This window comes from Euphorbia lathyris, chromosome 3 (assembly GCF_963576675.1).
Source record: "Euphorbia lathyris chromosome 3, ddEupLath1.1, whole genome shotgun sequence".
Taxonomy (NCBI): Eukaryota; Viridiplantae; Streptophyta; class Magnoliopsida; order Malpighiales; family Euphorbiaceae; genus Euphorbia; species Euphorbia lathyris.
The window spans coordinates 2,360,079-2,373,788 of NC_088912.1; the positions used below are offsets into that span (position 1 = coordinate 2,360,079).

Here is a 13,710-nt window from a genome sequence, read left to right on the forward strand (position 1 = left end):
TAGAGTGCATAGTCTCCATGGTTTTGCAATTCTCGTCAATGACATGCCATATTTGGAGTCATTCTAGGTATTAATAGACATTAGGTAATATTTTCAATTTCATCAAAAAAAAAAAAGTGAGAAAGAGTCGACTTGATTAGAATCAATTACACAAAAATTGAAGTTTAGGTAGCAAATGCAGTTGTGAAGTATGACATTAACATACCCTAATTTCTTTTGCTATTTCGAATTTTTGCTCTCCTTGTGCATAGCCATACGATTGAAAAACGAATTGAAAAAAGAGAATTAATCAGAGAAGCAGTAGGATTTAATTGGAGGAACATATTTACCAAGAAACTCCACCAATAACAAAAAAAATGTTCTACTTGCTCCAAGATGCTCGATTAGAGTTAACTTGAGAAGGAGGCCGTATAGAAAGGATAGGGATCAGGTCAGAGGTCGGTAAATGAGATGGACTGAACTGAACTGAATGGTACTGAACATAATTGAATGCTACCGAACTTAACCCAACTTAACAATAATGATGATATTAGATTTTAAAATAATTTTAATGATAATATTGGACATTAATAATCTTATAATAATAATAATAATAATAATAATGATTCTAATAATAATATATAAATATATTATTAAAGATAAAACTAAATTGAGTATCAAATAATAGTTCGGTTTGATAAAATCTTGGCTCAATTAAAACCTATGAAATTAAATAAAAAGGAGTCTAATTTAAATTAAAAATACAAATTACATACAAATACAAATTTACATATAATTTAAAACCAATGAAATTCAATACAAATTTTCATATGAATACAAACTCTTAACTTTTTATTACAATTAAGGTTGCAAAAATACCCCTAACGTTTTGGGTCAGGAGTAATTTTGAAACTGGATGCTGAAATTGAATGCTTGAACTGAACTGAACCACATTGATCCTAGTAAAAGGTGTTTTTGATGTACCAAGGTAAATACCAGATAAAAAAAATTGGAGTATTTTGTCAGATCTTGTAGCACTCACTCTCCTCACACTATTGGTAATGTAACTGTTAGTGATATTTTCAAAATATGCTAATTTCAACCTTGTCACGTGTGGTTATGGTGCGGGCGTGCCAGAAAAATTATTTCTCAATTATGAAAGACGGTTAAGTTTATGAAATTGTGCGCCGAAAACATGAATTCTAATTGAAGCGATTGGCGAGGGACGCAAGGATTGAAAAAGTCCGTCTTGGGTCTCTCGCGCCGTTATAGAAACTTTGCGAGATAAATTATTTTTATTTAAGCTAATGCGGGTAAATTAAAGACGAAAAATTAAAGGAAATTAAAATGCGAAATTGACACGAGTTTTAGAAAAATTGGTATTTTATTGATATAAATCAAGGTTTTAATACATATGTTCAAAAAGCATGAAATTGAAAATGAATTACAATTGAAAAATTTCTATACTAAACATATAGACAATCAATTGAATTGAGAAGAAACAAATCAATACAAGGAATTGAAATGCAATTAAAATAAAATTGAAATTCAACGACAAACTCGGAGCCACAGCAGCTATCTCGGCTGGACGTTGAACTTTGATGTCGGCTTGAAGTTCTCGGAGCACTGTGGTCGGTCGGGCCCGTATCGAATATGATCTTGGCAATATCAAAACGTGTGGTAGGCAGATGGGGCAGATTTAACCTTTGACTTTGGTGGGATCAATTGAGTACTTAAGAACCCGGAATTGGACGAGTAAATAGACTAAATTTAACTTCGGGAAGTCATGAACAAACTTCTATAAGGGATCGAAGGCTAAAACGGATTCTAAATGGACGAAATTGGGAGTTGAAAATAACTGGTCGAAGCTGGAAAATTCTGGGAACAGAATATCTAAAAGAATTTGGGCTGTAAAGATTGGCTTGTCACTATAGTTTCTGAGCACGGAATCGGGAAAATAAATATACTAGATTGAACTTCAGGACGTTAGGAACAACTTTGTTGAAGGGATTGAAAGCAAAAAATGAATTTAAATGGACGAAATAGGACTTTAAAAATAATTGGATGAATCTGGAAAATTAATTTGAAAACAAAATTTTAGCTAAAGATTGAGCAAACTAAAGGCTTAGGAATGCTAGATTGAATTGAAAAACTTGGAAAGAGGCTATTGGAACTTGAATTAAAGCTAAAGGCAAGCTAAAAGAAGGAATTAAAGCCAAGAAAAATGAAGAACAAAAAGGAAGAACTCAAGAACTAAGAACTTAAAAAGAGAGCATTGGAAAGAACCTTTAAGAAGGGGTTTTTGTTGTGTTGAGTGAGTGTTTTTTATGAGAGTGAGAGGGTCTATTTATAGTTTTTTGGAAGGGCAATTAGTGTCATTTTTTCACCCCACTTCCCTTATATTTCTCTCAGAATTTCACCACAAAATGACACCTCATCAACCAATTAAACTTCCATCAACCAATTCCTAACTTCCCTCAACCTCTTCCAACTTCCACCAACTAACATGCCACATCATTTAGCTAAGTCAAGGTTAGGGAGAGATTTAAGGGTGGTCATAGGTGTGAGCAATGGTTAAGTTTCGTGGGTCAGCTTTGGTTGCGGTTCGGTACGCGTCGGAGAAACCGGATGAAACGAACGAAGCCTTGAAAATTAATTCCAGGGGTAGGTCTCGTCGAGACCTCTATAGGTCTCGTCGAGACCTCTATAGGTCTCGCCGAGACCTACCAAAACTTTATTTTTTTTATTATTTTTTTTTATTATTTTTTTTTATTATTTTTGTTTCCTTTTATTTTCTTATGTAATTTTATTTCAATAAACTTTCATTAAAATTAATTATATACTCTATTTACATACTTTTACATATATATTTACATAAATAAATCAAATTTATTTATTGGGCCAACAAATACCCCCCTTCTATAAATTGACTAGAATGGAAAATTTGTATACAAAATGGAAACTATACCCTAAAATTAAACATACGCTTTCTATAGATATGAAAATAAAATTTATTTATTTTGGGCCAACAGTAACAATAAAGAATAATCTTAATAATAAATAAGGAGTGAATATAATGAGCATTGTTGGAGATGATATATCTTAGCCACTCTTAAATCACTAAGAGTCAATTATTTATATTATTTTTAGAGAGCTCACTAAAAGTCTCTTGGAGATGCTCTTAATTCTAAATATACCATCTATTATATATATAAAATGCGGAATAAAAGCAAACACTTGTCATAATTCTAAAGCACTATTTATCTACTTGGCTCAGTACCAGGGCAGTATGTTAAAGTGTCATTTTCTAAATTAACCAAGCTTTCCATTATTAAAAAAAATCTAATTGATAAGATTTTTTTAGCCAACGCAGATAACATAGAAAACAACCAGCCATGTTCACATAGAACTTCACTTACAAAATGCAATCTTAAAATTTAACATTTATCATAAAGAAGATGAAGTTTCAAGCCTCGTTAATAAGTTTTTAGGTGAAATTTAATGTTTTGGTCACCCTAAAACATCTAGGGTTTTGGCCAACCAATAAGTCTTGAATTATAACATCTTTTTATTAATATATAACAACTCATTTTGCGTTAATAAGACTTGAAATCGAACTATCTAGTAAAGGTTGGACATAAGATTCCGTTGTTTTTGTAGGTGGAGGCTAAATTCATTCTTTCCAATGACCATAGAGTCAAACTTGTAACTTATCCATTGGTATCAATCATCAATCTGCTATGTGCGATGTTGTAAAAAATGCTAACAACTAGTTGATGGACTTGACCTTTGAAAATTAGTTGGAAACTAAACAAATTTGTATTTTTTATATTTTTTAATCTATTACATAAATGCAACTAAAATATTTTTTTATTAAAGATTGGTTAGCGAGGAAGGGTAAGCGGCGGACGTCCCAGCTATGCTGGCACCCCCACCACAGACCCATTTTTTTTTATTTCCATTAACGTTAATGGAAGAAAATATAAGTAAATGCAACTAAAATATACTTCATTTATTGTTAAGGCAAAAGAATTAAGAAAATCAGTTAATTTTAACTAAAATATTTTATTACCCTTGCATTAATCGCATCCACTAATTATTTTTTATCTATCCACAAAGTATAAGGTCAATTTAAATGGAGCTATATTTGGTAAATATCAATTAAAGTGCATACAGTTTCAATAAATTTTAGATTAAAAAATTGAAACTACGTACATTTCAGATAACATAGTATTTTATTTTTGTTATTTTATTGAAAATCCATGAAGAATTGAATAATTAGTCACTCAACTACATAAATATAACAGAATTAACTTCTTTTATTTACAATGTTTTTGTGAATCTAGTCACTGCTATTTAACTATTACATCCAACCTTCCAAACAATTTTATCAATAAATTGAAGCAATTTCAAATATTTTCGGTTATTTTTTTGTAACTATATAAATAACCACAGTAAATATTTTAGATATTTTGACAAAAAAACTCGTGATTTACTTTTATATAGCATATTTAGTTTTTTTTTTCATTTTAAAAAAATCTTTAAAATTTGGTTAGTAACACATGAAATATTTTAGACATAATTAATATTGGGAGGGTTTGAAGTGACAGTTAAAAATCAATTAAACCACTTTTTCTATTTTTTTTTTATAATGTATGACTAAATTTGATCATACTTGGAAAATTTAAGGTTAAATTTGCACCATTTTATACGTTAAAGCTAAATCTGCCATTTTCTTAAATCGTAACCACTAAATTTAGTTTTATCCTTTAAGACAATAGACTCATGCTTTTATTAAATTATTGTTACAACAATATTATAAATATTTTTTAACAAAGAATTTGTAGACTTTATCAATCGGAATGTTCAAAGTTTATATTGAAACTCCCAGCATTTTATATAATATACTACTTTACCTTTTTTTTAAACTCCATGAAGAATTTAAGTAATAGTCACTGAGCTATATATAAATATAACTGAATTGGCTTTTTTTCTTTACCAACCTCTTGGAAATCAAGTCATTTGATCACTAGCTTGTTTGGCCGGTAACTATATGCATTAATATTAATATGGAAATTTGGTGTTTTTCTTATTAAAGTTCATGAATATCAATGTTGATTTGAAATGTCCACTGAAAAACATAAACACTAACTAATATCAATGTTTTGAAATATACACTGAATAATAACAAAATATTGACATATTTGTCATATTTTAGCAGTAATGGTAAGAAGATCATATAGAATAGAATATATATAGAAGTTAAGTAACAAAGGGATTTTCTTTCTTTTCTAGTAACACAAGGATTTAGTTTCCTTTTCTAAATAACTAGAGTCGTATAAAAAGAATGTAGTAGAAAAGAAATTGATATCAATATACAGACATTTAAGTGTAGTTAACAGTGAAAAATGAAGGTGTTTGGAATTTTTTTTCTCATATCAATTATGATGGTTTTGAGTCCAAAAGTTGTGATGGGTGAAATAGTTCCCACTTCTGTGTGCTGCAACAGCAATGGACCAAGTTGCTCAGATCATTCTGATTGCATAAGCTATTGTGCTGAATGCACAAGAGGTGGATTTTGCAAGCCTGTCACACAGCCTTATTGTCAGTGCTATTGCTGATCAATTCATCAATCATCTATGTAATCTTGCATTACCTATGTGTTTCGATGGGAAATCCCCGACAAGTCCCCAATTATTCCCCATTATAATTAAATTATATTTTAAATATTATAATTTATAACACTAAACTTAAATTAAGTAGATTTATTTTCAAAAAAAAATTAAATAAGACTAAATGAATATTTTTATTAACAAGGACTAAATGAATATTTTTAGAATGATTACTTATATTTATATTTGGCATTTCTTAGAAGTTTTAATTTCAGTATATACTGGTTTTTAAAAAATATATAAATGACGATTCCTCACAGGAACGAAGGTATAGAATAGAGAAAAAGTGTTTTAAACGGGGATAGGGATCCCCTCGGGGATGGGAATTCCTCGCGGGACGGGGATGGAGGACAAATTTGTCCCCGTCTGTCTTGCAGGGATGGGGAGGGGGATGGAAAATGCGATCCCCACCCTGCGCCGTTTGCATCCCTAAACAAGATTGAAAATAGGAAGGGTAAATTACGCCTATGGCCACTCAACTTTACCCATTTTAACATTGTGTTTACTGAACTTCAATTTTTAATTGTATAACCATTGAATTTTACTCTTTTTAACAATATCGGCCACTCAAAACGACAATTGACGGTCTCAAAAAAAAAAATTCGAAGAGTTAATATTATTCTAAGAAATTTTAATTCTTGAAAATTTTACTTTTGATGTCATTTATATGTTGTATGATTAGAAGAATCATAGTGAATTGTTAGAGAGAAAAAGCTCCAAAAAATATGGTTTTGGAAAATAAAAAATGTGATTTCATGGTACATATGGTTCTGAATAATTTTAATTCTTTATTTTTATTTTGAGACTTTATTTTAAGTAGTTAGTTAAAGTTAAATGACAATCAGTATTAATGTAAAGTTCAGTATTCACACAATTAAGAATTGAAGTTCAGTCATAATGTTAAAATAGTTAAAGTTCTGGGTGTAGTTTACCCAAAATATGCATCACAAAAAGCCAGCCAGTGGACACCAATTACAATCAATCATGTATTATATGCAAAAGGCAGAAAATAAAAATGACTAGAGCAGAAACAGTCTCTTTCTATGATAAACTTGATTCATCATTGTGACTTTTATTTGTCCTTATTAAACATTGGAACATGTCAGAATAATATAGAAAACACTATTAATGGAAATGCCAGATATCCAATCTTTCAGGTTCAAAGAATAGGCTCCTAGTGCTTGTTTTTTCGTATCATATAAGAAATGCAAAGGGGAAGATTCTGAACCTAGAAAATATTAATGGGTTAATTATGTATCGATATTACTCGGAATCGCCGACTTCCAGATGGTATATGTGATGTTTGTTTTTGCAAACACTATCCTACTGTTGCAAAGTTTTATATAGTTTTTTATTTTGCTAAATTTAACCAATAACAAGTTTAAAATAAAAATTTCCTAGAATTACAATTGTTTAATATCATGTTAATTATGGAATCATATTTTTTATTTTTCAAAATCATCATTTTGTGTGGTTTTCTCTCTCTAAACATTAACTTTCACTCACATAAAAACAACATCTAAATAACTTCAAACCTAAAAATTGAAGAATTAAAAGTTGCTTTAAATATGATTTAACTTTTGAAAATTTTCATTTGGAGGTTCAAATTCTGACAAAATGAACTCAAATACAAAATTTTACAAACCACACCATTAATTTTGAAAAAACATATACTACAGATACCATCTAAAAATAGACGAAACCACAAAACATCTATGTGTAATTATCCTATACATTCTTTGATCGTTATCGATCAAATTCTGACAAAATGAACCTAAATGCAAAATTTTGCAAACCACGAGTCTGTGTTTACAGCAAACCATAGTACATCTATATATATATATATATATATATAACTAATCCAAATATTAATTACTGTAACTAATCCAAACATTGTGACCACTAAACTTCAATTCTTAACCATATCGCCACTAAACTTTACACTTTTTAACATCGGTGGCTACTTAAGTTTAACTAACTCCTCAAAGTGATTGTTAACGACTTCAAAATGAAAATATTCCAGAATTAAAGTTGTTCAGAACAACATTTATCATGAACCATATTTTTTACTTTCCAAAATCACTTTTTTCGTAGCTTTCTCTCTCCAAAAACTCACTTTCTCTCTCCTAACCAAACAACACCTAAATGACCTTAAAACAAAAAATTTCAAGAATTAAAGTTCCTTAGCATATCATTAACTCTTTGAATTTTTTATTTTGAGACCGATAGTTTTGTGGCATTGAGTGGCCACCGGTGTTAAAGTTCAGTGGCCATACTGTTAAGAATTAAGGTTTAGTGACCACAATGTTAAAATGGATAAAATTCAGTATGTGATGTTATTCGTGTGCCGGACCAATAATTTAATGAGACGTGGCATAAGCGTAACTATGAACTAAGTAGAGAGAAAAGAGAGAAGATTATATCTACCAATGCAAGTATTCTCGCAAATGTGGGTTGCTTGGATTAGGAGCATCAGGATCAACCATAACCTATATAAACATAAACATAACAGAAGATGAAAATAAAAAAAGATGAACTCAGTCACATGGTAAAAAAGATAAAAATAAGTTACCAAAGTGTAGAAATTCCTCAAGTCATCTCCACCAATATCAACTCTAGGACGAATTGAAACTTGTGAGGGTTTGATCTCACAGCTATTATTTATCTCTTTGTTATAATGAATAGTGAGGGGAATAGAGGCAGTAAAAGGGTCCAAAATATCCCCAATCACTCTCCCAACAACAAGAGGCTTTGGATTATTATTTCTTGACATATTTTTCAAATAAAATCTAGCAATTTAAAATAGCTCTAGCTAGGTACAATACCTGTTTATATATACAGATATGTTTTTGGTATCTAGTGTAACAACCCGGTCCGGAGTGGGTGGCGCCGGGGTAGAAGGCCTGAGCAATGAGCGGCCCTAATGGATGGCGATGGGAGCAGGAATGAACTGAATCCCACATCGGAAATGGAGAGGGAGTGATTGGGGCTTATTAGTAAGATGTGAATCCAATACATGCAGACGCGTTTTAAAGCCGTGAGGCCCAATGTGTTGGAATTGGGCCAGAGCGGACAATATCTACATGCTATTAGACCAGGGTGTTACAATTGGTATCAGAGCCGACTCTCCACGTACGATGTGTGGTTCGGGGACGAACCAGGATGAAGCTGGTGGGCCTGGACGCATTTTAAAGCCGTGAGGCCCAATGTGTTGGAATTGGGCCAGAGCGGACAATATCTACATGCTATTGGACCAGGGTGTTACAATTGGTATCAGAGCCGACTCTCCACGTACGATGTGTGGTTCGGGGACGAACCATGCGGAAGCTGGTGGGCCTGGACGCGTTTTAAAGCCGTGAGGCCCAATGTGTTGGAATTGGGCCAGAGCGGACAATATCTACATGGTATTGGACCAGGGTGTTACAATTGGTATCAGAGCCGACTCTCCACGTACGATGTGTGGTTCGGGGACGAACCAGGCGGAAGCTGGTGGGCCTGTAACGATCCGGTCCGGAGTGGGTGGCGCCGGGGTAGAAGGCCTGAGCAATGAGCGGCCCTAATGGATGGCGATGGGTTCAGGAATGAACTGAATCCCACATCGGAAATGGAGAGGGAGTGATTGGGGCTTATTAGTAAGATGTGAATCCAATACATGCAGACGCGTTTTAAAGCCGTGAGGCCCAATGTGTTGGAATTGGGCCAGAGCGGACAATATCTACATGGTATTGGACCAGGGTGTTACATCTAGTCTCCATTCTTTTCCATGTGTCCATAAAAGGATTCTTTTCTTTTATTATTTTCTTTTCATATTCTTCTATCTTTGTAGGAAAAGATATTATTTCTATGATTCACTAACACAGCTGTAACTAGTTTTTTTTTTCTTTGGTGGCTTTTGGACAGCCACAAAGAGTTACTATCCCTATATTGTTTTTTTTTTTTTAAATCTTGTACTTTTCTTTCCAAATATTATGATTGTACTTCATTGTGTTTTGTCATAATTCACATATGACTAGATACATCATTACTACAACAAAAAAAGCTATTTCTGAATAGAAAATGTTGTGCTGGAATTACCGACCGAATTCTTACAGGAAAATGTGATGGAAATCGCCTACACATTCACATACACCTTCCTAGAATGCCTAAGCTATTATTGGTAGGATAATTTTTGAAATGAACTCCACTCATGGTGTATGGTTTAGAAGCTTAGAATTGTTCTTCTTCTCATGTTCAGAAATCAGAGCTGAAAGCATACAAACTATTTTTACAGATTCAGCAACTCAATTGGATATGTCTGCATGAAAATATAAGCTACTATACTCAAAATATAAGACGACATAAACTAGGTAAAGACAATGCTAATCAATATCATGTTGTAATTAAGTTTTCTTTTGTTGAAGTATTTCAGTTGCTTAAAAGAAAAAACCTCAGCTGTTCTTAAATCCTATCCTTCATTTGGAAGGGTTTAAGTTTTGACTTGTCTGAAGACTAGCTTGTTTGTACAGACATTAGAAGAAGCAATTGAGATAATTAGTTACTGGTTCACGTAAATGTTGTTGTACTTTTTTTTATTGCTATTATTTCAATTGAAAATTGGAAAATGTGCTTTAGATTTTCTACTCAAGGTAGTGATTTTGAGATAGAGTTGGCATATAGAGTTGGCATTGATGCAGTTTAATTATATCATTTGGCATCCATTAAATGTGATGAAAATTGCTGATATTTTGTTTCATTTCTTTGATATTTACCTGCATATTGATCTCTATTTTAACTCAATTCAGTTTAGAAAATGAAATTGTCCTTGAATCATTTGGCATCAAAATCTCTTTTACCTAAATATTGGAATTATTTGGCAGCAAATCTCTAACTCTATTAATTAATTAATTAATTGTTTACCTTTCATTGTAATGCATATCTTGTTCATATTCTTGCAAACTGTAGCAATTGACGGATCTATTAATATTCTTGACTATCATATTTGGAGTTTGATTTACATTACTCTGATTGATATTCTTGAATATTAGAGCTCCATTCAATCCAACTTGTTTTATTTTATTTTAATTAAAAACACATTATTAGCAACAGTCTTTGGTTAAAGACAGTATTTGTTAACGGTCTTCACTTAAGGACTATAGCCAAAGCTCATACATTGGTATAAGTTCCTCGTTAAAATCATATTAGCAAAGCTCTTAAGTCAAAGACTGTGTGAAGGGTCTACTCGTATTTGGTTGAGATTGGAAAAGCGATGGTTTTGACTTAGTTAATTTTGTGCAGGAAAAATGATGGTGAAGAAACATGAAGAAAATCCATTTCAAGACGTGTTTACCGAAGAAAAAAAAGGATATTCTAGAACTGATTGCAGAAGGTCACCGGCGAAAACCATCCATGACACTGAGGATGATAAGAAGCTTCAAGTAAGTTGAGGTTTAGAATTACTAATTTCTTGTTTATGTTAATGGTGAAGTTTTGTTTCGGAGTAGTTGGTTTTATTGGTTGATTCATTTTGTTGTTAAGTTGTATGCTCAAATAATGCCTTTGTGGAATGCTATGGAGTTTATGGCCAGTTTACAACCCTAACTAAAATAATTTCTTGTTTATATTAACGATGGAGTTTTGTTTCAGAGCAATTGGTTTTTTGGTTGATTCGTTTTATTATTAAGTTAATTGTATGATCAAATAATGTCTTTGTCAAATGCTATTGAATTTATGACCCAGTTTACAACCTTAACTAAAATGATATATTTGACAAAGACAAACCATACAACAATGACAAAGACATAATATATTTGCAACACCAAACCATAGCTCTAAAATGATTTTCTTTTAGTTAGGGTTTTAAACTGGTCATAAACGCAATAGCATTTGACAAAGATATTATTTGATCATACAACAAAACGAATCAACCAAAAAAACCAACTGCTCCGAAACAAAACTTCATCATTAACATAAACAAGAAATTATTTTAGTTAGGGTTGTAAACTAGTCATAAACTCCATAGCATTCGACAAAGGCATTATTTCAGCATACAACTTAACAACAAAATGAATCAACCAATAAAACCAACTAGTCAAAAACAAAACTTCATCGTTAACATAAATAAGAAATTAGTAATTCTAAACCTCAACTTACTTGTCATGGATGGTTTTCGTCGGTCACCTTCTGCAATCAGTCCTAGAATATCCTTTTTTTTTTCTTCGGAAGACACGTCTAGAAATGGATTTTCTTCATGTTTCTTCACCATCATTTTTCCTGCACAAAATTAACTAAGTCAAAACCATCGCTTTTCCAATCTCAACCAAATACGAGTAGACCCTTCACACAGTGTTTGACTTAAGAGCTTTGCTAATATGATTTTAACGAGGAACTTATACCAATGTATGAGCTTTGGCTATGGTCCTTAAGCGAAGACCGTTAACAAAGACCGTCTTTAACCAAAGACCGTTGCTAATATTGTGTTTTTAATTAAAATAAAATAAAACAAGTTGGACTGAATGGAGCTCTAATATTCAAAAATATTAATCAGAGTAATGTAAATCAAACTCCAGATATGATAAATAGTCAGGAATATTAATAGATCCGTCAATTAATACAGTTTGCAAGAATGTGAACAAGATATGCATTACAATGAAAAGTAAACAATTAATTAATTAATAGAGTTAGAGATTTGCTGCCAAATAATTTCAATGTTTAGGCAAAAGAGATTTTGATGCCTAATGATTCAAGGACAATGTCATTTTCTAAACTGAACTGAGTTGAAACAGAGATCAATATGCAGCTAAATATCAAAGAAATGAAACAAAATATCTGCAAATTTCATCACAGTTAATGGATGCCAAATTATATAATTAAACTGCATCAATACCAACTCTATCTCAAAATCACTACCTTGTGTCTAAATCCTAAAACACATTTCCCAATTTTCAATTGAAATAATAGCAATAAAAAACGTATAGCAACATTTACCTGATCCAGCCGTACCGGCAACAATTGCCTGCATATGCCTAAACCAGAGGTACGGGCAACTAATTATCTCAATTGCTTCTTCTAATGTCTGTACAAACAAGCACGTCTCCAGAACAAGTCAAAACTCAAACCCTTACAAGTAAGGGATAGGATTTATGAAATTGAAACACGTAATGTAATGCGTAAGTTACACAACGATCTCAGCGAAAGTGACCCTGATCACCACCCATACATCTCGGATTCGACTGTGGGCCACGTAATAAGAGAGGCCGACCGCAGACTCACCGGTGACAACTAGAAGGTTCGGTATGATGTTTCTCTTTTTAGTTTAGGGTTCTCCGTGGAAGAGAAGGAGGAGGAGAAGAGCGGTGGCTTTTTTGTGTTAGGTTAGGTTTTGGTATACGATGAATATATAGTAGGAATTAGTGGTAGGGTTAATGTGGACCGCTAGATCTAAACATATCAATGGCCTAAATTCATTTTTTAAATTAAATAAGAAGACATTTGGTATTTTGATATTTACAAATTCATCCTTACTGAAGACCACCAATGATATTCTTCTTTTATTTTCTATATAATTTATATTTAAACTAATTCAATAAATTAATAATTCGATTATTTTTATTTAATATTTATTAATAATTTATTTTTAAAATTCAAATTATTATCTTTTTATATGGTCTTTTAAAAGTTCGGATGAGCTTTGCATCGATTGTTTATAATGATTGTTACTGTATCATTAGGATTAGTAACTTTAGCCATTGGTCATTTACTAATGACTGTTGCCAATATTATTTTTATTTTATTTTGTATTTAAACTAGTTTGATATATTAATAATTTGAATATTCTATTTAATATTCATTTAGTATTTTATTATAAATTTTTATTTTATTTTTTAATAATATTTATTTTAAAATTTTAATATTAAAATTAAATCAATATAAAATTTAACATTGAAGTGATTTTAGATTGAGGAAATTACATCTAAAAGCAAATTTGAATTTTATTTTACATTTATCTAACTCATTTTTCTGTTTTTTATCACTTCACATTTTTAATTAATAATATATCACAATATCAATTTTTATTTTTGCT

General features: G+C 31.5%; 1 protein-coding gene across 2 annotated transcripts; it reads right to left on the bottom strand.

Annotated features, from left to right (window-relative positions):
• Positions 1-5,260: 5,260 nt before the first annotated feature.
• Positions 5,261-12,979, bottom strand: LOC136222041 (protein FLOWERING LOCUS T-like). 2 transcript variants are annotated; one of them, XR_010685471.1, is made up of 4 exons: positions 12,615-12,979; positions 11,781-11,900; positions 8,079-8,140; positions 5,261-5,565 (listed from the first exon to the last, which is right to left on the bottom strand). XR_010685471.1 is itself a non-coding variant. In XM_066009518.1 (4 exons), the coding sequence occupies exons 2-4, from the start codon at positions 8,422-8,424 to the stop codon at positions 5,505-5,507; spliced, it is 324 nt and encodes a 107-aa protein (XP_065865590.1). In that variant the 5' UTR covers positions 8,425-11,900; positions 12,615-12,979; the 3' UTR covers positions 5,261-5,504. The 2 variants fall into 2 exon arrangements, 1 of the variants encoding a protein (XP_065865590.1); XM_066009518.1 differs by having other exon boundaries at positions 8,224-11,900.
• Positions 12,980-13,710: the final 731 nt, after the last annotated feature.

Bases quoted from the DNA above. Each gene is read 5' to 3' on its own strand.
- LOC136222041 (XM_066009518.1), bottom strand. From the start codon at position 8,424: ATGTCAAGAAATAATAATCCAAAGCCTCTTGTTGTTGGGAGAGTGATT. The intron at 8,141-8,223 runs GTAACTTATTTT...ATGTTTATATAG, and splicing joins TGAGGAATTTCTACACTTTG to GTTATGGTTGATCCTGATGC. The intron at 5,566-8,078 runs GTAGATATAATC...GCTGTGTGACAG, and splicing joins TTGCGAGAATACTTGCATTG to GCTTGCAAAATCCACCTCTT.